Source organism: Mauremys reevesii, linkage group 25 (genome assembly GCF_016161935.1).
Source record: "Mauremys reevesii isolate NIE-2019 linkage group 25, ASM1616193v1, whole genome shotgun sequence".
Classification (NCBI taxonomy): Eukaryota; Metazoa; Chordata; order Testudines; family Geoemydidae; genus Mauremys; species Mauremys reevesii.
The window spans coordinates 14081404-14104411 of NC_052647.1; the positions used below are offsets into that span (position 1 = coordinate 14081404).

The 23008-nt window shown below is 44.7% G+C and overlaps 2 protein-coding genes across 5 annotated transcripts in view; both read right to left on the reverse strand.

Annotated features, from left to right (window-relative positions):
* CERS5 (ceramide synthase 5) overlaps window positions 1-5447 on the reverse strand; it is a 44198-nt gene extending 38751 nt beyond the window's left edge. The window contains exon 1 of the mRNA XM_039514897.1: window positions 5102-5447. Within this exon, the coding sequence (XP_039370831.1) occupies window positions 5102-5304 (203 nt within the window). The 5' untranslated portion in view covers window positions 5305-5447. The remainder of the gene's footprint in view (window positions 1-5101) is intronic.
* Window positions 5448-9904: 4457 nt separating this feature from the next.
* Window positions 9905-23008, reverse strand: part of LIMA1 (LIM domain and actin binding 1) — a 41576-nt gene continuing 28472 nt past the window's right edge. For all 4 annotated transcript variants that reach the window (XM_039514882.1, XM_039514884.1, XM_039514880.1 and 1 more), the window contains 5 exons: window positions 20842-20949; window positions 18586-18643; window positions 16561-16676; window positions 12683-12816; window positions 9905-12206 (listed from right to left, as the gene is read on the reverse strand). In XM_039514882.1, coding sequence (XP_039370816.1) covers window positions 11183-12206; window positions 12683-12816; window positions 16561-16676; window positions 18586-18643; window positions 20842-20949 — 1440 coding nt within the window. In that variant the 3' untranslated portion in view covers window positions 9905-11182. The remainder of the gene's footprint in view (window positions 12207-12682; window positions 12817-16560; window positions 16677-18585; window positions 18644-20841; window positions 20950-23008) is intronic.

The following is a 23008-nucleotide window of genomic DNA, read 5'->3' on the forward strand; positions in this document are numbered from 1 at the left end:
AACCAATATCCCTGGGCCAGTTATTCAGTGCTGTACATGGGAAGAGGAGGAGGGATTACATCCTGACCCCTGCAACAAGGAACATTCCATCACAAAATTTCCTGTCATTGTTTGCTACTGAGTGTGGACACTTGACCAGGGCCAGCCCTGGCACGCTAAGATGGGAACTGTGCCCCCAGGTCCTTTGCATTGGATGGCATGATGCTTCAGAAGAAGAGCGTCAGAAGGCAGAGCAAAGGAATTCTGGGATGCTTGTCTCTCCCTCACCCCCCCCCTTTTTTTTTTTTTTTGAGGGCAGGATGGAGAGAGAAGGGGAGAGAGAGACAGAAAGGAAGATGGTTGCTTTTTCTGTTACTGTTTTGTTCTATTTTTCCTTTTTCTGCTTCTCTCCTTCACCCACCCCCCTTCTTTGATGTCTTAGATCACTTACGTAGGCTCAACACCCATAGCACTTTACATATGATGTCTGCAAAAGGAAACTGACTCGTTCCCTAGTCAGTTTCCTTCTACAGCCCTTTTCATAAATAAAAGGTTTTGCCCTTGTTGCACAGATAAATTAACTACCGTGAATCAGTCTTCTGTCAAACTATTTACTGAAAGAACCAAAGCAACCTGGTTAGTTCTCCTCTGTTGTCTCTCTGTGTAAAAGCCCTTTGGGAAACAATGCCAAACACCTCCCTTCTGTGTCACCTATGCATAAAATCTCACCTGCACTTGACTGTACAATGAGGAACAATCAGGGAACTCATGCACCACACGAGAAGAATGAACATTTTCAAGTCTATTATTTATGAATAATCTGAAACCCTAATGAGAAGAGATTCCAATGTTTTTTTAAACCATATGCAGAGCCCCCATCATCAAAATGCAACATAGGGTGCAATTATTTGCTTGGAACTAGGAGTTTAACAAAAGTAACAGACCAGGTGGGCAAGTCATCTATTTTTTCTGCCCTCTGGTGAGTTTTACAAGGAAACTGTGGCAGAGCTAACCACTTTTTATCTTTAGCTTTGGGTCAGACGCAGTGATAGACAAAGCACTCAAAATATTCAAGTGCAGGACAGCAGCAAGCAATTGCATTTCACTTGTCTGAAGAAACTATCCCGGGTTAGCCTACAATCACAATTTTTCTAGCTTTACAGGCACTGAAATAAAAGAAAATTGAATCCTCAGAGTACGTCGCAGAATCATCACAAGCCTGAAGCATCAACAGATCTGGATGTCAGACTTCAAAGGTGGAAAAGCCCTAGATCATGTTGTGCATTTCCCTGCAAATTCAAAGCTGCTCCCTGCAGTACATTTTCTAGTGTTATGTAATATTCTATTTTATTTTCATGCAAACTTAAATATGGTTTTCTGTACATGAAGCAAGCATCAAGATAAATGACTACGCTTCATGTTTTATAGACTAAATGGGATTGGGCAAACAACTCCCCACATCCTTCAGTGAGAAAGCCTCAGATGGTAACAGTGTAGCGTGTGTGTTTTTTAAATCCTAACTGGGTGCTACCTCAAAGAATTACTTTAGGATACTGTTCAGTACATTTCCCTTTCTTCATGCCGTTGACACTAATATGAATAAGATTCTATGCTTTCAGGTTTTGTGTGTTTTTACACAGGATGCTGTTCCTACACCCACAGTTCTCCCTTTCTTCATTCTAGATAAAGCTGTAACAAAGAGCTTTGAGAATGAACAAGAATTGCTAAATAGCATCAATCTATACAACAGTTTCACGATTAGCAACTGTAACACAGAAAAAGCACTTCAGCCTGGCCAACAGGTGTGCAGGCCAAGTGGTAAACGCAATTGAAGTCTCTATATCCTAAATCACACATTGAGATGTGCAGATACGTTTTTGCATAAATGTTTTGAATTAAACCCCACAAGCCCCACATCCATCTTTGAACTGCACATAAAGAAGATCCAAAATCTAGGAAGTGCACCACAGAATGGCAAGTTCACAGGGCATTAGCAAAAAAATGAATTTGCACATCCAGAATCCAGGGACGATATCACACAATTTCAAATGTGTTTTTATTAGCGAGTATGGACTGAACATTTCATAGAGTATGTCCCTGACACAGCTAACCTGGCAGCTCCAACAAGACATCAGAATGAAGAGATCATTAAGAATCTTCATTTGTCTTCACGCACGTCAGAGTACACTCTTTATAACATAGGGGTTCTCAGACTTTTGTACTGGTGACCCCTTTCATATAGCAAGCCTCTGAGTGCAACCCCTCTTATACATTAAAAACACTTTTTAATATATTTAACACCATTATAAATGCTGAAGGCAAAGCGAGGTTTGGGGTGAAGGTTGACAGTTCATGACCCCTCATGTAATAGCCTCACAACCCCCTGAGGGGTCCTGACCCCTAGTTTGAGAACCCCTGTATAACACAAGGGTCAAAACTACATCTTCTCAGATCATCAAAACTATGAAAGAAGTAGTGAAAACAAGAGATTATTCCAAACACATACGTGCTGTGCTCGGAGGGCTGCACAAGAGCACATCAGCAGCAAATAAGTGTATTTTAATGAGAGGATGAAAGGGTTATGGGATAGATATTGTCAAACTGCGGCCATGTTGTCAATGATCGAGAGTCGTGGGGTACATCTACATAGCAAAACAAACAACCAAAACCCTGAGGCACCAAACCTCCAAGCCTGAGTCAGGTGACAGGCTCACAGGACTTATGCTGCAGGGCTTAAAATAGAAACGTAGACATTTGGGCTGGGGCTGGAGCCCACACTCTGAGACCAATCCCCTCACTGGATTTCAGAGCCTGGGCTCCAGCCCCAACATGCCACACCTGCTATTTTTAGCCCCACAGGCGAGTCTGAGTCAGCGGATCCAGGCTATGAGACTCATTACTCCAGGTCTTTTTTTGCTGTGTAGATGTACCCATAGGTACCCAAAGGCTGTTTGGTGACCTGTGCAAAGAGAGTTTGGTGGGTATCCATCAGCTTTCTCATGGATAGATGTCCCCCATCACAAAAACTAGTGCCACAGTTGGGACTACCAGGCTCCCTCACTGGCAGTCTGAGAAAAGGGGCCAAGGACTGAATGAAACTTGAGATACACTGGAAGAGCAGAGTGGAGGAAGCTTGCCCTGCTATTGCCCATGCTATATTTTTCCAGTGGATAAAGAGGACTTCAATTTCTACCAATGTCAATCTGTCACCCTGCTCAGAATCGTAACAGTATTTCTGAACTGCAGAAGGCATTAGACATAAACTGGCTGGTCAGAAGGTAGTAATTCACACACAAATAAGGCTTGCATATCTATCATATAGCTGAAAATCTCCCAGGGTCTCATGGCTATTAACTCTCACAATATTTCTGGTACATAAGGAAATATCACTGTCTGGCCTTTACTGATAGGCAGATATCCCCAGGTACCACACCAAGAGGTACCTCTCCCATTCCCTGACATACAACATCTAAAGATGCAGGTCTCTGATCCTGAGGATTTGGGAGCCTGAGGGGCACCTGAGTTTAGTGGGGAAGATGTCCCCTGAATAGATGAGTGGTGGAACCCCCAAGGGCTGGAGACGCACAGCTCTGGTTCCTGTGGGGCTGGAAGATGCTCTGGAAACCAATCCCCAACCCTACTCCCAGGGTGCTCTAGGCATATCCTATGGGGCACCCAGGCCTAGCCCCTATGTGGGCTCTGGAAAGCTCTCCCTGGCCAGCTGGGAGCGTACCCTGTCGGGTGCTGGAAAATTCTATGGAGAGTTCTCCCTAGCCCTTTCCCCATGGGAGGGAGTGCACTGGGGGGCCAATTTCTCAGCTCTAGTCCCTAGGGATGTTCTTGGAGACAGGGACAGTTCTCTAGAGCAGAGGTTCAAAAAACAGAGGTTTGGGCCCCCCTCAGGGGGTCACGAGCTGTTAACCTCCACCTCAAACCCCGCTTTGCCTCCAGCATTTAGAATGATGTTAAATATATAAAAAGTGTTTATAATTTATAAGGGGGGGGTCACACTCAGAGGCTTACTGGGTGGAAGGGGTCACCAGTAAAAAAGTTTGAGAGCCACTGCTCTAGAGGTTGCGGGGGGAGGCTGGCTCCTCAGCTCCAGTCTGTGGGGATGCACTAGAGAGCTGTTCCGGGCCCTGCCCCCAGGGGGTGCCACGGGGGTCTAGGGGAGGGTTCCTCAGGTCTGGTCCCTGGGGATGCTCTGGAGAGTGGTGCCCAGCTCTGTCCCTAGGGAGTCCTGGGGATGCCCTGGGGGAGAGCTCCTCAGCTCTGGTCCCCTGGAGTCCGGGGGGGCAGGCCCTGGGGGGCTCCTCAGCTCTGGTCCCCGGGAGTCTGCGGGGGCAGGCTCCTCAGCTCTGGTCCCCGGGAGTCGGGGGGGGGTGGGCCCTGGGGCGGGCTCCTCAGCTCTGGTCCCCGGGGGATGCTCTGGAGCGCGGTGCCCAGCCTGGTCCCTAGGAAGTCAGGGGAAAGCCCTGGGGGGCCCCTCAGCTCCGGTCCCCGGGGATGCTCTGGAGCACGATGCCCAGCCTGGTCCCCAGGAAGTCGGGGGGAGGGCCCTGGGGGGCCCCCTCAGCTCCGAACCCCAGGGATGCTCGATGCCCAGCCTGGTCCCCGGGAGTGGGGGGGCGGGCCCTGGGGGGCCCCTCAGCTCTGGTCCCCGGGAGTCCGGGGGGGGGGAAGGGCCCTGGGGGGCCCCTCAGCTCCGATCCCCGGGGATGCTCTGGAGCGTGGTGCCCAGTCTGGTCCCCGGGAGTGGGGGGGAGGGCCCTGGGGGGCTCCTCAGCTCCGGTCCCCGGGAGTCCGGCGGGGGGGAGGGAACGGGCCCTGGGGGGCCCAGCGATCCCCGGGGATGCTCTGGAGCGCGGTGCCCAGCCTGGTCCCCAGGAAGTCGGGGGGGAAGGGCCCTGGGGGGCTCCTCAGCTCCGGTCCCCGGGAGTCCGGCGGGGGGGAGGTCCCCGGGGATGCTCTGGAGCGCGGTGCCCAGCCTGGTCCCCAGGAAGTCGGGGGGGAAGGGCCCTGGGGGGCCCCTCAGCTCCGAACCCCGGGGATGCTCTGGAGCGCGGTGGCCAGACCGGCCCGCTCCGTACCGGGCCCGGGGCGGGACCCCGGCCGCGCTCACCTCTCGAACAGCAGCCTGACGGCGAAGATGCCCAGCGCGAGCGGGAAGGCGGAGAGGACGTGCCCGGCCTGCGGGTACTGGGCGCCGCTGCCGCCCTCCGGGCCCGGCTCCCCCGCCAGGTCCGCCCAGGTCACGTTGTGCGGCAGCCAGAACCGCTCGTTCCAGAACCAGGCCGAGAGCAGCGCCGCCGCGGCCGCCGCCATCTTCCGCCTCCCCGCGCCGGCAGCAGCCAACGGGCCAGGGCGGCGCTCGGGGCCGAGCCCCGCCCCCCCCGCGGGGCCCCGCCCCCAGGCCCTTGCGGCCGCCCACGCTTGCGCCCTCGAGGCAGCAGCCTCATGCCGGGGCCACACCCCGGAAAACGGCGCTTCGCGTGCGCCGCGCGTGCACCCTGAGGGGACTAAAACCCCGCCCCCTCGGGCCGCGAGCATGCGCGCTGGAGGGCCCCGCCCGGGGTGGGGCTGAGCCTGCCGCGCCCCCTGTGTGAGGAGGCTGGAAACCGCGGCTGGGCCTGAGGGGGCGGGGCGGGCCTCGCTCCCCCTCCCGCCTGCCCGGTGGTGACACAGGCGCCTTGGGCCCCGCGGGCCGTGGCTGGGCTCTTCCCGGTCCCGCTTCCCGCGCCCGCCCGCTCACCAGCCCCACACCGCCGCTGTGAGGGCGGCTCCGCTGGGCCAGACCCAGGCTCCATCCAGCCCAGGCCCTGGCTGCCGGCAGCGGCCAGGGGAGCACCCCCTGATCCGTCCCCTGTAGCCCTGCTGCTGGCGGCTTCCGGCCGCAGCGCCGGGTCGAAACCGGGCGGCTCCGCTGAGGGGAGTTTTTACAGCCGGGTCGGCGGTGACGACCAGAGCCGCCGAGACCCAGTCCTGGGTCGGGACCCACACTCTGAAAACCCCTCCTTTAGACTCGTCCTCTGAGGCAGCCGCACTCAGAGGAAAATCTAGACAACTTGAGTTCAGACCACAAACCCAGGGGGAAAAAGGAGTGAGAGTGATCACTGCAGACAAGGGAAGAGCTCAGCCAGACCCCACGCCTTCAAATTAGGCCATTTAAAACTATACCCTTCTGTAAAAGCAACAGTAGCTCCAATGGGAAGGATAATGCCCTGCCAGAGCACATACTCTCCCCACCACTGTTCTCTCTCACATCCCACTTTCTAAACCCAGTAGCAGTCTTTAGTTTACTATTCAAAGCTAATTTGAAAGCGATCTTTGATTGGGGCAGAAATCCTATTTCCCCTTTAGAACACCTATGCACATCAGTAACTTAAAATTAATTTCTACAGAGTCAATACAATTACTGATAACATAACACTTGGCTACTTGTGTGTGTGTATAAGCACACAGGAAGCACATGCCACATCAAACCAGCAGTCTGCCTAAAACAGTTGCCCTACAAATCTTTTCCAATAGAGTTAAGGTGTAACCCTATTTTAACCATTTAGCATCCCTAGTTGTGGGTTAAACTCCATCTCTTGGACAATAAACAGCTCATTTGTATTGTGTGCCACAGCTTGGTTAATGGTAGCTTTGTCAATCAATAGTAAGCTAATTGATACCACTTTCTATCCCCATATATCACAAAATGCATTACTGAATTATATCTGACAGCATTAGATGGGAAGAGTTTTCAAAAGTGACAAGCACTTAAGTCTCATTCACTTTGTGAGCCTTAGATGACCAAGTACTTAAGTCACTAATTGTCTACAATAGGTGAAGAGTTGGACAGAGTAAGTGAAAAGATACAAATATAACACAAATTAAAGATTCTCAGGTGTGATTTTAAATGAGCTGGATACAGGGAGGCTGTTTAAGATGAGCTTCAGAGAAAGCATGTGTAGCAACAGGCAAGTTAGGGTAACAGGGCTCACGCTAGAAGAGTTGGGAGGAGAGACAAGGCAAGATGCAGTGTACTGAAAACTAGGACAGTAGTTTTTAAACAGGATTCTCATATGGTCAGAAAGCCACTAGATATATTGGAAAAATAATTGATTAGCAATCTTTTTTGTTTTATAATGTTTAACTCCTCAAAGCTGGTAGGATGGAACTGCTAGAAAAATTGGAGCAATCTCAATATAGGTCCTGAGACTTTGGAAGTGACATAAAGCTATTCCCTTACTGGATTTTGAGAAGAGACACAAAACCACCCCCTTACTCCCAACCTGTTTGCCCATGTGGGTGGTAAAGCCACTAGCTCAGCTAATTAGGAGGTTGAGTGAGGGTATTTGAGTGGGCAGCTGCCACTGCACAGTAGGTATGAGTGGGATTACAGCATTAACAAGTCATCCAGAGATTTAATGTGAACTGGTGCTAGGGTTTATAGAAGAATTAAACTGAGGTGAGATTTAGAATAAAAATACAGAGATGTCGGAAGTACTCCCACTCAACCGCACCTGAGCAAGGAAGATTTAACTTATTGAATTTAGAACTGTAAGTCTTATGATCAGCCAGTTGACCTCAAGCACCTTCATGGTGCTCTGCTTTTTGCAAATGCTTGAAGGGGACACGGACAAACAGATGTTTTTGCTTTTTTTTTCTTCCTCCATTTGGGGTTGTAAAGAAACTGGTAATTTTAAAAACAAATATTTTAGCAAAACAATTTCCCCTTAAATCACAGTTGGATTTTACCTAGTTAGTTTGAGAGGCAGGGGAAGAAATCTTGAATTCATATTCCTAAACTTCTATAGTACTTGTTTAAAATTGCATTACAAATTGCCCTCACTACCTGGAAGTGGTATTATTCCCATTTTAAAGAGGGTGAAACAGACTCATGTCTCAAGCTATTAGCCAATCAAGGTTGAAAACAAGTTCCTGTCTTCCAGCCCTATGTTTGGGCCACTAGACCAAACGGTCTCCCCCTAATTTACTGCGCAATGCTCTAGTTATTTGATTGAATTACAAGAGTATTGGATAGGTTAGTTCTCCTGTCCTTCAATACACTCCTGCAGACTGGTCCAGTTTCTTCTTCTTGTTGAAAGCAAGCCCTACCAACTGTCTGGAAGGAACAAGGGCACGAGAGACAATGAGAATTTAGAGATGCATTTCCTATGCTCTTTGTGGACTTACTTTGGATTATAAAGACATTACTGAAACTTTGGAGCAGCAGTGAAAGGGTGATAGAAGTCCTTAGCGTTTTCATGTATTAATTACCATCAGCCATGGAACTATTTTCTTCAAAGATATAAGCAGTGATTAAATTTGAATATGTAAACCTAAAATCCTTAGACTATTACTCATCCCATTTATAAAGAGAGGACCTAATTCTGCAGCCAAATCCATGCAGTTGCTCACAAATAAAGGATGCAGAAGAAATCTTCAGTTCTGAAGTGTGGCTTGAGTGTAGACTATGCTCTGTATTGTCTAAGAGTTCTCAAAAATATTTGTTTATATAAAACCAAATGGAGTGCCTAAAACATATTAACATTTATTAGTGGAAGGTTACCATTGATTTAAGATTTGTGTATTTTGGTATATTTTCTCAAATAGGCTTTGAAATTCAACTAGGGCATCTGGTGAATGAGTCTTAGGGTTGAGGATCTGAGTACACTGTACAAGATAATTTCTGGCTCTGTTAGTTCTCATAGCGGCTGCACTATCGTGGATGCAAATAAACTGGCCTATATAAGCACTCATATTGTGGTGATAGCCACTAATACAAAACTATGACTAGAAAGGGTACAGACATTAGAATTTTGGCAAAAACTTAACATTTAAGAGACACTCATGGTGGTATAAACTTCTCTAGGGGGGAAACGCTATTATAGTGTCATTTGCCAAGATAGGGCACTAGTGAGCCTTAATTTCCCAGAAATTGAACCTTCTCATCTTGAGAATCATGGCACTTATATTCATTGCTGCATAATGGCAAAGTCTCAGCTAGCTGTGCCATGAGCTACATCATGTTTCCCACAACTTGGTCCATGTCATAAGTTAGTATTGGCTCCACATGGGATGGGTATTGGGCACATCTAACAAATGTGATTTCATACTTAGTATCCGAATTGGAGTATTAAAGTCTTGAAACAGGAAGACAGCACATTTTACTTGCTCTTCACTTCCATAGGCCAAGGACCTGCTTTTCAGATGTGCTGAGCACCTGCAGCTTTCACTGACTTCAATGGGAGTTTTTATTTTTCATGGGGTTGAGGGAGAATCAGGCCCCAGTTGCATTTTAGAAGAAATAGAAAAATGCATTCTTTAACTCTATAGTCCGAACATGATAAGCTGATCTGTGAGCTATTAGCCTGGCTGTGTACCTCCTGCCAATATCCAGTTTCACCCCCCAACACCTCCTGCCAGCCAGCATCTCATGCAACTGTGCATGGCCGCCATGTGTCTATAGCTGCTAAATGTCTTTCGGCCAGACAAGGGCCCTACTAGACTTCTCCTCCTACTGCATAAGTGGTTCCTCACTGCTGCTGTTTAGCTCCCTACTGTATTTCCTCCCAGACCTTCCCAGTCTGCCCCTTCCCTAAGGAGCTCCACTTATAGCTACCACTAGTCACTTGGTTCCCCCAGACCAGCACATGTAACTAAGGAAGTGCCTTCAAGTCCTTTTCTCTAAGAATTGTTTAAAAATCAAGAATGAAAGGGTTAAACAAGTTTGTCCCTCTGATCTATCTTTTTTTAATCCCTGTTCCAGGAGCATTTGCCAAACTGGCTAGAGTGGTCCAACAGTGTCACCTAGTGGTATGAAATCACATTATGAAGACTTCAACACTAAAAGAAGAGAACTCATCCTTCTCAACCAAGGTCATCTTATATACTGCCTTACTGCAGTTAAAACAAAAACATGAATTAGGCTTCAGCCTTAGAGTTCAAAGTAAATTACAAAGCTTTATTGAATAAAAATGTTTTATATTTAGCAAGATTGGAAGAAAGTAGAATATTTTACACCTCTATAAAAATATAGTTAGGACTAATTCTCAAGTGAATACAGTACAGAGAATAAACTACTGTAGGAATAACCCCCCCCCCTTTCAAATTATTTGTAAAATAAATCCTGTCAAGTTTAAAAATGTACTAAAAGCTTTGCTAGAAACCAGTTCCAAGAAAGAATCCCACTGTTTGTCTAGTTTTCTTAGATTTTGTATGTGTAAGTCTCATAGTTGTAACTATTAAAAAAGTTCTGGCAGTTTGGTACAAGTAGGGTTTAATAACTGTCAAAAGGCCTTACAAAAGTTATTTGCAGTTTTAGTGAATCAGAAGAGGGAATGAAATCTAAAAGTAGAAAAAAAGTCACCTCAGAAAATGTACATGGAATGCAAGAGTAATGCCCTGCAGACTCCTGTGAAAGGGATGGCTTGTCTTCGAGAGTATCGTCAGTCATCATTGGGTTTGATCTGCACTACTATTCCAGCAAGGGGCACACTGGTGCATTAGCCAGCCAGAGGGCTGTACTACCTCTTAATTCCAGTTTAGAATTAGTTGTGTATACAGAAGAACAGAGTGCAAAGTAAGAAGTTTTCCACTCATCAAGAGCAAGCAAATAAGAATTACATTGCATTCTGTGTACTTAATATATTTTAGTTGCTAGATATTAAGTACAAAGAAAATTAGTGTTTTCATGAGGAAAACATCCCAGCTGTGCCCTTTACGTGTATTAAAGTGCATTCAGTCACCATTTTTAAAGCAGGCCTGCAAGTCCCTTTGGAATTGGTCCCTAAGCACTGCAGTCGCATTCATAGTGGTAATAATAGTGTATTACAGAAAGTGTTTAATACCACCTTTGGGAGTACAGTGGAATCCTGCAAACTACTGTTATTGGAATAAGTGCCAAAGCACAAAAAGAATAAAATACAATGACCAGGGTATAGAGTAGATCTGTGTTCTCATGCTGTAAATTGTGATTACCTGATGTAGGAGCAGCTGTCCCACACCAAGGGATCAAACATGTTTCCATACAGCTAGATATGATCTTTGCAGGTTTCTAGTGTACTTTTCTACCTCATAGCTGTATATTCTGTTGTTCCCTAATGTGTCAACGTGCAGGATAGCATCACTTTCACAGAGGGCAGCTGTTGTTAAAAGCTAATACACCAATTTAAGGCCCAGCACCTTGCAGCAAATTTTCTAGTGAAAGACCAATTTATTCTTCATCTTCATCCTCTTCCTCATAGTAACGATTCCTCTTGATCTGTTCTTCCACAGACAAATCTTCCACATCTTCACCTACCCAGAACACATCATCTTTGGATTTGCTATTCTGGCTAGGGGATAATTCCTTAGCAGTGACCATGTTCAATAAGCTGAAATGTTTAGGAGAGTTGGAGTCAAATATTTCTTTATTTGGAGATGGCTGCTCCGTTGTGGCATTTTCTTCCTCATCTGTCTCCATACCCACCTGACCATTCTGTACCAAGTTCTCTTCCCTGTCTGCCTTGATATCAGGCACTTCCCTTCCTCTTTCTTCCTCCAGTTCTTTATTCTTCTCTTCAGTGTTCTGGATGTTCCCATTCTCAGCTCTTTTTTCCTTTCGCTTTCTTTCCATCACTGCCTCACTCTCTAGTTCTTCACTTTGTTTGAACGTGATCCTATCTGCTTGGGAAGGAGAAGATACATTCGCTGTTTTATGGCCCTTAACAGACATTGTTCTAAATGAGGCTGCTACTGTAAATGGACGGCTTCTTTCCTTCAGCGAGGATGTTCTTCGTAGCTTTTTGAGATCCAGGTCCACATCCTCCTGCACATCTGGCTTTGACACCTCATCTTCTGGGGGCCACTTTGGCTTAAATACTTTGAAACCCTCTTCCAATGCACTTCCTTGACTACCTAGCTCTGATGGAGGTGGCCAAGCAATCCTCAGTTTCTTTGTTTCTGCTGGTTTCTCTTCCCTTCCAGGCAAAGCTGCAGCTTTTGCTTCCATGCTAGCTGCAAGAACTCCCACTTTTGCAATTGGGGCATCCTCTACTCCTGGATTTTGAGGGCCTTCTATTGTATTTACAGTGTGGGCAGATTTCTCCAGGGACTCTTCGTTCTCAGTTTTGCTTACCCATAGTTCCTTGTGCTGTTTGTGCCCAAAACCTTCATCATAGTTGCCTTTGGCTTTGAAAAGCTGATTGAAGTGAGGCTTGCAATAAATATTCCCACGTAGAGATGCATATGTTCCAAGACTGCAAGAAAACAAAATGTTAGCACTTTGCACGTCTCTCAATCAGTTGTAGATTAAGGCCCAAATTTTAGCTAGATCACGGAAAAACTTGGCATTAAACATCTCAAACAGTGTGTTGACCTGGTGTCACCAGAGGAAAAGTCCTACCCAGTATATAAAAAAGGCATTTCTATGGGTTTTCCTCTTAAGTGCTCAAAGATCTTTACAGCAGGTAGGTATTATCCCCATCTTACAGATAGGAAAACTAGTCTAGAGAATTCAAGTGACATGTCCAAGGTCATGCAGCAAGTTAGCAGCAGAGCTGCGAGTAGAACCTGACTCCCAGGCCCTTGCTCAATCAACTAGACTACAGCTGCCTGTATTCACAGATGAACATTTGCACAGAATCATATTCAGCTTCCTGTTATATTTTAGGAAGGTTGAATTTTCTTCTTAAGGACTGACACACTCATATACCTCACCTTCTGCACATATTACCTGAGTTTGCTATTGCAATGTGAACAGCGGAAGCAGCTGATATGAAACACCTGCTGGTTGGCAAAGAGACGTTCCATTGGGTACACTGTCTTCTGACACACAACACAGGTTTCCTTCACTGGCAACTGAAACTTCTAAGGGAAGAAAAGAGGGCTTGTTAACTGGATAAGAACTAGTGGGTGAGGAGACTTGACTTGGGTTTTGTCCAAGACTTCCAGAGTTCTCAGAAACAACTTAATATTTAATAATTAGCAGCTCTGAACCCTACTTGTACCCTGTACCCTACTTGAGTAAGGCAAACCTATTACAGGCTCATTGCCTTGGTTTAATTGCATTCTCCCTCTCTGTTCCCCTATCACCTAAACCTCTGAGGTAAAACAATAGTCAAGAATGGACAGTGGAAGTTTTAAAATTCTCACATGGGTCATAAAGTAAGTTCTGTCAAGCCATTATCAAGAGACTGACTACAACTACACTGAAACTGAACACCTGCAACTGGCCTGTGTCAGCCGACTCGGGTTCAACGGCTGTAAATTTTTAGTGTAGACATTCAGGTTCCTGCTTGAGGCCAAATGCCTGCCCTATGCCGAAATTTTACAGCTCTGCAGGCTGAGCCCTGCAAGCTAGAGTCAGCTGACATAGGCCATAGGTGTTTAATACCTTGTATGTCCTAGCCTCTTTGCCTCAAACCTGCTGATAGGGAAAGATGAGGAAGTGGGGAATACACAAAAAGGGATAAGTTTAACAAAACAAACACACACACACACACACACACACAGTGAGATGAACAGCAATACAAGAAGCTCAGTGGGGGGAACAAGTAATGAGAAGGCCAAACAAGCGGGGAAGAAGAGGACAACAGGAGGGGAACAGTTTGCCCAAAGGCTTAGGCTGAGTAAGTTTTACTAAATGCTTATAGCTTTAGGAATGAAGGCGGCTCATTTAGGCAACTTTCCATACAAACTCTGATTAAGCCAGTAATTTATTCCTACAGCCTACTTTTAAAAAGTTAGTCTCAGTAGTTCAGGGCAGCAAGAAATGTATCTAACCCCATATGAAAAATTTCAGAGCTCTAGCAAAGGCACTAGGCTACACTCAGTTTTTAGGGATTTGCAGTTTCACTAAAATGAAAGTTAAACAGATAACTAAAGTTAACCCTGATGTTGACAGACCAGTAACAGTGCGTGTACTCCATCAGAGACAACATCCCATAAGTTAAGAAATAATGTAAGGATAAACCCAATACTAGTAAGTATTAAGTGTCTACTTGGGAATAACCTCAGAATGCGTCTCCTGACAGCATCAAGGAGGTGATATTCTGTGTCCACCAAAGAGGTCACCTGATGCTCCTCACTCCTTAACACACCTACTAGAGGTGACTTAAATGGATGCTTAATAAAGAGGAAATGGCACATTGAATATCCAGTCAAAAAGCTGGCCCTTCTGGACTGACCTGATTGCAACAGCTTTTCTAGCAACAGAATAGAAAGTTACCTAGGTCCAGTGTCAAAGGGGTACAGAAAAATCACACTTAGATAATGGTCAACTTTGTTGCATAGGCATGTTTTACTATAAGTTTACTAAAAGCCTTTAAGAGAAGGATATGATGGTTAAGGGATATGGAAGCAGAAAGTGCAACATCACAGGAGACAGTTACAGGGGTTGGTGTCTAGTTTGTATTTTAAATAAAATGACATGGTTAAGAACTGAAGGTTATGATAGATGAGGATCAGGTTGTTGAACAGAGCCAGCTGATTTAAACTGGTTTGTCACAACTTTAATGTTGCACATAATTAGGCAGTTTGCTATATATTATTTCTCATCTAATGCACTTAGATTGAGAACTTTAAAAATAAACTTTGATATTAGGTATTTGAAATGACACTAAGGGACTAATCCATACTGAGAGCTTGATAGAAAACCTCAAAAAACTCCCAGAGCCTCAAGTGATTTGTTTATTTTTAAAAGGGAACTTCAAGGCACTGACCCTTTGCACCAATGTTCTCACCTCTACGTGAGTGAGTCAGTGCAAGCTCTAGAACACGCCACTGAAGTTTACTAGCCCAGACAAAGATCTACTCACCCACCCTTGCCAATAAAAGGTAAGGTAAGGTAACTTCCTTACCAATAAAAGTCGCCATCCTTCCCAAGCCAGCGTAAGTGCAAGGCTGCACTGCATAGTGCTAGCATGTGTTATTGCAATACACGTCCCCATCTAAGAGGAGGAACTTACATGGATATACAGTGACCCCTGTTTGTCTGCTGAAGAGGTGGTTTTTGGGGTGCATAGAGAAAAAATTTCCTTTCTGGGCATTACTATACATAGCTACTATAGGAGGAGGGTGAAGCCCAGTTGTTAAAAAAAGGAGAGCTGGAGAGATAGCTGAGAGTTGAGCTCACATTAGAAGGAAAGCAGAAGGCAGGAGTAGAGATTAGGAACCAGGAACAGGAAACAGAAGCTGGAAGAGAAATAGGAACCTTGCATAAAAATCAACAGCATCTGGGCTATTCTCTAAAAACTGCAGCAACAACTATTAATGAAGGTAGAGATCCAAGTTGGGTTTTATCATGCAAGCAGACTCTTTTGAAATAAGCACAAAGGACCACAAACTTAAAGGATAAGCAGCTTACATATGAACACACACTGGAATACCTTCCAAGTTATACAATCCTAAAGGCATATTTGCCTCTCAAATTTTGCGCTTACAGCACCTTTCAGAAGAGGTGCTCACAGCACTGTGATATTAATTAATTAAATCTTGCTATCTTCTTAAATAAAATAAATACTATACCTATCCTTTTACAGATGGGGGGGGGGGGGAAATGCAGAGTGGTGAAGTGACGTGCCCAAGAGTAACATAGGAAGTCTGTGGCAGAGCAGAGATAAGACTTCCTATTTCAGACAGCATGTGTGAAGAGGATGTTATTGAGATATCATTAAAGTGCTCATCACATAGCATCTGTGTGCCTTGAAGTGAGAAAATAAATCCCTGTCCAAAAATTCTCCATCACTTCCTCGGCTACAGTTATATTGGGGTTGTTCTTGCCTGTTTATATCCCAGGAAGTCACGAGCAGGTCTACGGCAATCACTACCGAAGGAAGGCTTGGGTAAGGAGAGGAGTAGTAGACTGGGCTCTAAAGATGATAAAACTTGGACCCATCCTGATCTCCAGTGGAAGGGAATTTCACATCTAAGGGCTTGCCTCTGAGAATGCCAGGACTCCAGCTCCTAGGAGTTATACACTGAGCTCCCTTAGCTATGAATATCTTCTTGATTGCAGCTGCTATCATGGCTGAGGCAAGGAGGAAGGCAGACAGCCAGGCCCCAGGGTGGGTTTTAAAGATTAGCATCAGGACCTAGATGAAAATCTCTAGGAACTCAGACTTAAGGAAAGCCAAGAGCTTGTCAATGCAAGACCTACATCCAGACTTCTGTACTCAAAACTTCTCCTCCCATCCCAGAAGCAAATTAGTATTCCCACACTGTAACTGGAACAGTGCCCCTTTAACAATATAGCAGCTGTCAGCAGGCAGCTCACAAACTCCATCTTTAAAGAACTAAATTACAATTGTGTTGAGATGCTTTTCCATTCAGAACTCAAAACCCTGTGCTGAGCACTGGGCAAAGTTCCTTTATATCCAGTCTCTTTTCTGTCAGGAGTTAGTTCCAGCATGAAGTTTTTTTAAAGACTTTACCATAGAGCAAAGCTGTGAGTTTAAGAGCTCTCTGCTGAAGAGTTTGAATATTGATGGATCAATAGCATAAGATCCCCTGGGAGTGCAAACAGATTCATAGGCTGGATTGAGTCTATGTTACAATCAGATTTGCTTAAGTATTAACTGTTGCTGGTGCTTAGGAATTAAATAGCTACTGTACCTTCACTACTTTTGGTGGAGAGGTGTCAGTCTGGTTGGCTGGTTTGGAATCAGAGCTCTGCTGTTTTGTGTAGACATGTCTCTTGACTTCAGTCTCACTCTGTGAGTTTAGTTCAACTGGAGAAGGGAGGGGAAGGAAAGTTCTGTTCAACTCATTTTTAAAAACCAAGAGAAACTCCTAGGAAGTTCAGTCTGGTAAGACCATGTAGCAATTATGTCAGAGAAAGGCTTAAAGGTCTGTCTGTTCCTGAACGTGTATGACTAAAGCAGTAGTGCCAGAGCAAGCAAATATATTTACTCATCTTTTTCTGCACTGAAATTATCAAATGATTGAGTGGCTGTGTTGAGGGAATGAGATAGGTGCCAGCTTCTCAGTATGCACTAACCACGTTCCTGGGAAATATGGCTCCACTTTAATAAAATGGTTAAGCACATGCCTAAAGTTAAGCTTGAAGTCAATGGGCTATAAACATGTGCTTAAATACCTTTGGAAGGCAATTTGGCCAATCAGCTACTGCTAATATATTTATTGATTAATCTGTTGGCTACAGTGCTTGCTGTATTTGGCTCTGGAACACTAAGTCCAAATGGCGGGAGAATTGCACTGCTGGGGTTAAATTTAAACCCTTTATAAAGCAAGCATTAAAGCTGTCTCAGCACTACAGTTACAAACCAGTTTATAAACCTGATAAAAATTCCCAGGTCTTGAGCTGGTCTGAGGTTTTACTAGAAACACAAGATTTTTATTAGAAAAATCCCAAGAATCTGAAGGGGTTGCAAGTGTTGAATTAAGATAGTTACTTCTGAATATAGTAATCTTTAACAACATTTTAAAAAACAGAGTCCCAATTTTATTCAAATTTTATGAACAAGATCTGCTCCTTCTGGGCTATCATATGACAAGTTTCATAATCAGTAAAAATTCTACAGCCGATTTCTAAACCACTGGAAATGGGAGTTTATAAGACAAGGCTGACCATTACAGGGCCATGAACCAATGTCCACTTTAACCAAACAACTGGTTTATATGTGCTACAAAATTACAAGAAGGCACCTAGATAATGTGAATGGGCTGCCATTATGTGTGTTAGTGTACCTATTGGGTTCCGGGTATGTGTGTTAGTGCAGCAGGGTGGCTATCCGCTCCTGCCCTGTGGGGCTTGAAACAGCCCAGGAGAGGGCTGGGAGCAAAGCCCCAGCTATTTGGGGGAAGTGGCTGCAGCTGGGGCCATGCCCCAAACAGACTAACCAGGCCTTATAAGGTGGCCAGGGCAGCCAGAAGCTCAGGAGTCTCTCTCTGCTTGTAGAGAAAGAAGGGCCTGGCTACTAGGGAGCTGAGCAGGGTACTGGGAGTAGGCTAGAGGAGCTGGGGAGTTCCAGCCTGGAAAACCCCCAGGTTGTGGGCCTAGCTGAGGGCCTAAGACCAGTACTGGGGTTGCAGAGGGGCAGCTCAGCTACAGAGAGGCAGCAGGTCCAACCCACCCTTGTCTGTGATGAGTGGTGTATACTGCAGTCTGCCCTAGGGAGTGGGGCTAGATGGTGACTGGCAGTAGCCTTACACTGAGGCGAGGTGGGGTTAATGGGTGGGCGTTCCCTGGGGTGGGGAGACCCTAAGACTGAGGGGTTACTGCCAGGGGGCAGCACCCCCGATAACAGGGCACTGGATCTGGGAGGGATGCAGGGGTCAGCGGTAAGGTGGATCACCAGCCTGCAGGGGGTGCTCCAGGATGCTGAAGAGCTAATTCCCTGAGATGACCATCAGGAGGTGCCGCAGGGGTGAGTCCCGCATGCTTACAGTTAGGATCTGAGTTCTTATGCTCAGATTGCTTCATAAAGTTAAATGGAATCCAGTCTTGACCAGCATATCCCTGTGATTAAATGGGAATTCTGATGCTTCCTCCAGAAGCTATGGGTTCTAAGGGCAAACTGATCTCGACATAAGCATGGCAGATAAGTAGACAGTGCCAACACATCCTGCCATCCACCTGCCCACTCTATTTATTGGGCTAGGAGAATGAGTGCTTACTGGTGCCATCTTCAGAAAGATTGGAATGGAAATCCAGACTCTTCTCCCTGAAGAAAACCTGCAAAAGTAATGTTATACTGTGAACCATATGAAAGTCAGCTGGGCTCACCAGTTAGACTCAAATTTCTAAATGGATCATCCCAGCATGAGTAGCAAAACAATGGGCAATTAATAGAACACTAAAACAGAAAAGCCTGTTTACTAGCCAGTGACCACCCTAAGCTAAGAATTTCAACGATGCTAGCACTGGCTACAAAACATGTTCTGGATTTCTCACCTTCCTCAGGGCCCCCCTCACTGCCACTTCTTAAGTAGTCAAGATACATAGGAGCCTAAGTGACTGATTTTGGAAGTTTCCCCCCTAAAACTACAAGCTGTGATGCTCCCAGATTAGAACAAACATGCTTGGTCTGTTTTCTACATACTTCTTTAGAAAATAATTTACAAATTTCACTGTTTTATGCCTTCTGCTCAGCTCACACAAGTACTGTGAAGTACAAGATTTTTCATTAACAGAACTGTTAACACAGCCTAGTATAAACTTGGTTCTGGTATGGAATAATTTACATACCAGGTGAAAAGCTCAATGCAGGTTCTAGAGGGCTATTTTAACCTGGTTCTCTCTATGTTAAATAAAATATAGCTTAAATATACTTACACATTGAGGAACTAAAATGCCATAATCAGATTAACAGCAGAACCTCACTAATTCACACTAATGACAAAGTCCTATTGCAAAGGATTGCACTTTGGAAATTAATGAGGAAGTAAACAAGTCCAGATAACATATTTTGTTCATCTGACTAGTTCAATTTTAATGATACTGCCTAATAAGCATTCCACAGTTTACTTTGTACCCATAACAAAGAATTTTTAACCACTGTTACTGAATCTTTGGTATGTACAGGATGAGGGGAGCAGTGGTTTTTTGCACTTGAATTATGAGTGTACAGGTGAGTGAGGTTCTGTTGAACCTCTCTTTCTCCAGAAATTTCTGCCATTTAATAGGTGTGCCCTGGACAGGGACACTAGATTGATCCTGCAGTGATGTCAAAGTGACCATCTTACTACCACACAGTCTATTTAATGTGGGTTCTTACACTGTGCTCCTATTACACATCAAGTCAGTCACTAAAGGAATGCCTATAAATTAAAGTAACTTCACTCTAAGAGCTAGCAGAGAGAGGGTTTTATTCAAACCTTCCGTTCAACAGCAGAAAGTCTAACAGAGAAACTGCTTTTATTTAATAGGTTTCCTTTCAAGAGACTCCCCTTGGTGGCTGTTTTACCACCCCACAAGCAGCTAAAATGTGAAGACTCACTCAGTTCCCAGCAAGAAGCTGAAAGCAACAGTCTGGCTGCCTGCCGAGGGAAGTGCGGAAAGGTTTAAAAGCCCTCCCAGCATTAGGCTGTCACATGTTCAGAAAGCTTGTAATGCACATTATTTGAATTATTATTGTTTGGCTACTTTTATCCCCTTCTACCATCCCCCAATTTAAGTCACAGATGCCTTGAGACTTTGCTTATTGTGTGAATAAGGGGACAGTAATTATATACTCATTTTAAAATTAAGTTTAAACAGCAGGAACAAAAAAGCTAATCAGGTTGCCAGTTACATTAAACAATATCTGGCAACTCTGCCGCAGAGACCCACTTTCAAGTCATTGTGACCCAGTACTTTGCACTTGCACATCTTCTCTCATCTGAGGCTCCCCAGGCACTTTACCAGAAATTTAAGTGTGCAAGCAAAGCATCTACAAGGTGTTTTCCCCATTTTACAGAGGGGGGAAATGGCACAGAAGAGTATAGTGGCTTGCCCAAAAGTCACTCAGGAATGGCAGAGTCAGAAATAAGATGCAGGAGGCCCCACTTCCAGTCTGCTGCTGCTATTAGATAATGCTTCTTCCTCCCATGTTCTTAATATGCCATCATTATGAAATTCAAGGATTCTGCCACATCAAAAACATTTACTATATTTGACAGACAAGCGCAACGCCCTCTAGATAAAGTTATAAAAAAATAGCTAGATATTCTGCACACAAAGGACTTTATTTAGAGTCTTATAAATTAAGATTTCTCTTGCCTGTTTGTAATTACCATCCTAGATTTTGAGATGATCAAAATCATGAGTGTCACAGCATGCAAATAATTTGTATCAGCCAATGCAGCTCAATTTCCAGATGCCTGCTGTGTGTCTTCAAGCAGTTCCATTTCAAGGAGAGTTCTTGATCCTCAATCAATATGAGCGCATCTTACCTTATCCCCATCCTGATGGGAAATGGAGTCCTCAGGACTTGGTGGTACATTCTCTTTCTGCTCAGATTTGTAACTCTTGATTTCACTGTCACTGGATTGAATCTCATTCTATAGAACAACAAAGGAATTGAGTGTTGACATTTCTTTTTCCGTTAGAGTGAGAGAGCTTTCCATGTTTCTTCTTAAAAAGAAGTCTTGTGAATACTATGTCTTGTAACACACAGCTGATGACTGAAGGGAGTCTACAAATATTTGATGGGTGAAATACACCAAGGAGGGAGAGGAAATGTAGGATAATAAAGGGTATGGAATAAAAGTTATACTCCATCATCACAGTATCAAAATACCTTTCCACCAAGAACCAACTGAGTCTTTCCTTAAAGCCAACTTTTCTTTCTTTCTTCTTGTCACTCTGGATAATTCCACATCTTCCCTTACCTGAAATGCTGCCCCATGTTTTGTTTTATTTAGGTCATAAGCACTTCAGAGCAAGGAACATGTATTATTCTCTAATGAACTACGAAAGTGAGTTCTACCCTAGCTTCAATGCACGTCAACCAGCCAGGTGACAAATTGGAACTTCATCTTTCTCAAAGTTTGTCTCATTTCAGGAAAGTTTTACAGAAAAGTCTTTCAAATTTTCATCTAAAAATCCCCAGAGAAACCTCATGCTTCTTTTGCCGATCAATCAGTAGACTCTGTGGCAATGCAATTTTCATGCCTTTCATGAGACAGCCTTTCTGTGGCAGGGGAAAGAAGTTGCCAAGCACCAGCAGCATACTGGACATCAAAAGGCCTTAAAAAAAAATAGGGATCTATATGCTAGTCCCTATCTTTTTGAGCCTTAGTGTTTAATATGACAGGTCTTTAAATATAAGTAATTTTTCCAAGTATTCTTTGCAGTGTTCTGAAGGGATTATGCTATCACACTTACAACAGAAGAAAATATACAGTATACTTAAGGCTGGTCTACACTGGCACTTTACAGCACTGCAACTTTCTTGCTCGGGGTGTGAAAAAACACCCCCCTGAGCGCAGCAAGTTTTAGAGCTGTAAAGCACCAGTGTAGACTATGCACCAGCACTAGTAGCTGCGCCCCTTGTGGAGGTGGGTTTTTGGTTTTTTTTAATTATTTTTTATTAAAGAGTGCTGGGAGAGCTCTCTCCCAGCACTCTGCTTCAACTACACAAGCCACGTGCAGCAGCACTTTAACATTGCCAGTGTAGACAAGCCCTCGGTCCTGATCAGGTGCTGTCTACACAGACAACCCTCAAAAGAGTTCTCTCCCCAAAAAGGTTAATAATTCTGTTTTATAGCATATATGGGCCTGGACCTTGCTTTAAGATTTTACCGGTATTTCAGCTGGATACATACAGGATGAAGTAGGAAAGTACAAATTGCACACTTCCACACCAGCAAGATCCATTGTGCCCCCTGACAGTGGGGAATACAAGGAATTCATAGTGGGGAGATGGCAGAATCACTGAAAGCTAAGGAATAAGAGCCATAGCTTCCACTGGCTTATTTGGAAATTATTGTAAACATTGCTGTAGCAATTTGCATCCACACTTAGCTACAATCAATGTTAAGAGGCCACGATAGAATCCTGCTGGGAGTGACTGAGGGTGATAATCTATATAGCATAGGCTCAGCCAGCAGGGGCATTCAAAGAAGCTCTGCTCACAATGGGACATCAAGCCAGACTAGTGTTCCAGCTGGGGTGGTTTGGACTTCACAGTGAACAAAACCTAAAGGAGTCCATTTGTTAAACTGGCTGGCTGCTGGCTTCTAGGGAATGGTTTAGTCAGTGAACCCCAGCCATCTCTGTTACAAACTGGAAAAGACAATTTAGCAAACTGAATGTAACACAGGGAAGCATGATCTAAAATCTGCTATTAGCAGTTAAGCAGATTTATTACATTGGCTGCAATTACTTTCAGTTCATGCCATTAAGTTTACTTCAAGTACTGTCCAAGGTCTTGAGAATTAGACCCACACTGCATATGGCATGGAGAAATCCCTTCAGCTTGGGCTGGGGTGTTCCAGCAGCAAGATTCAAAATGCAGCTCTCGATATAGACACTTCTAAGAACCACAAGCACTTCCCAAGCTTAACTTGGAGACTCTTCAACACTGGGGGCCAAAAAGTCACCCGTCTAGTTTCTCTA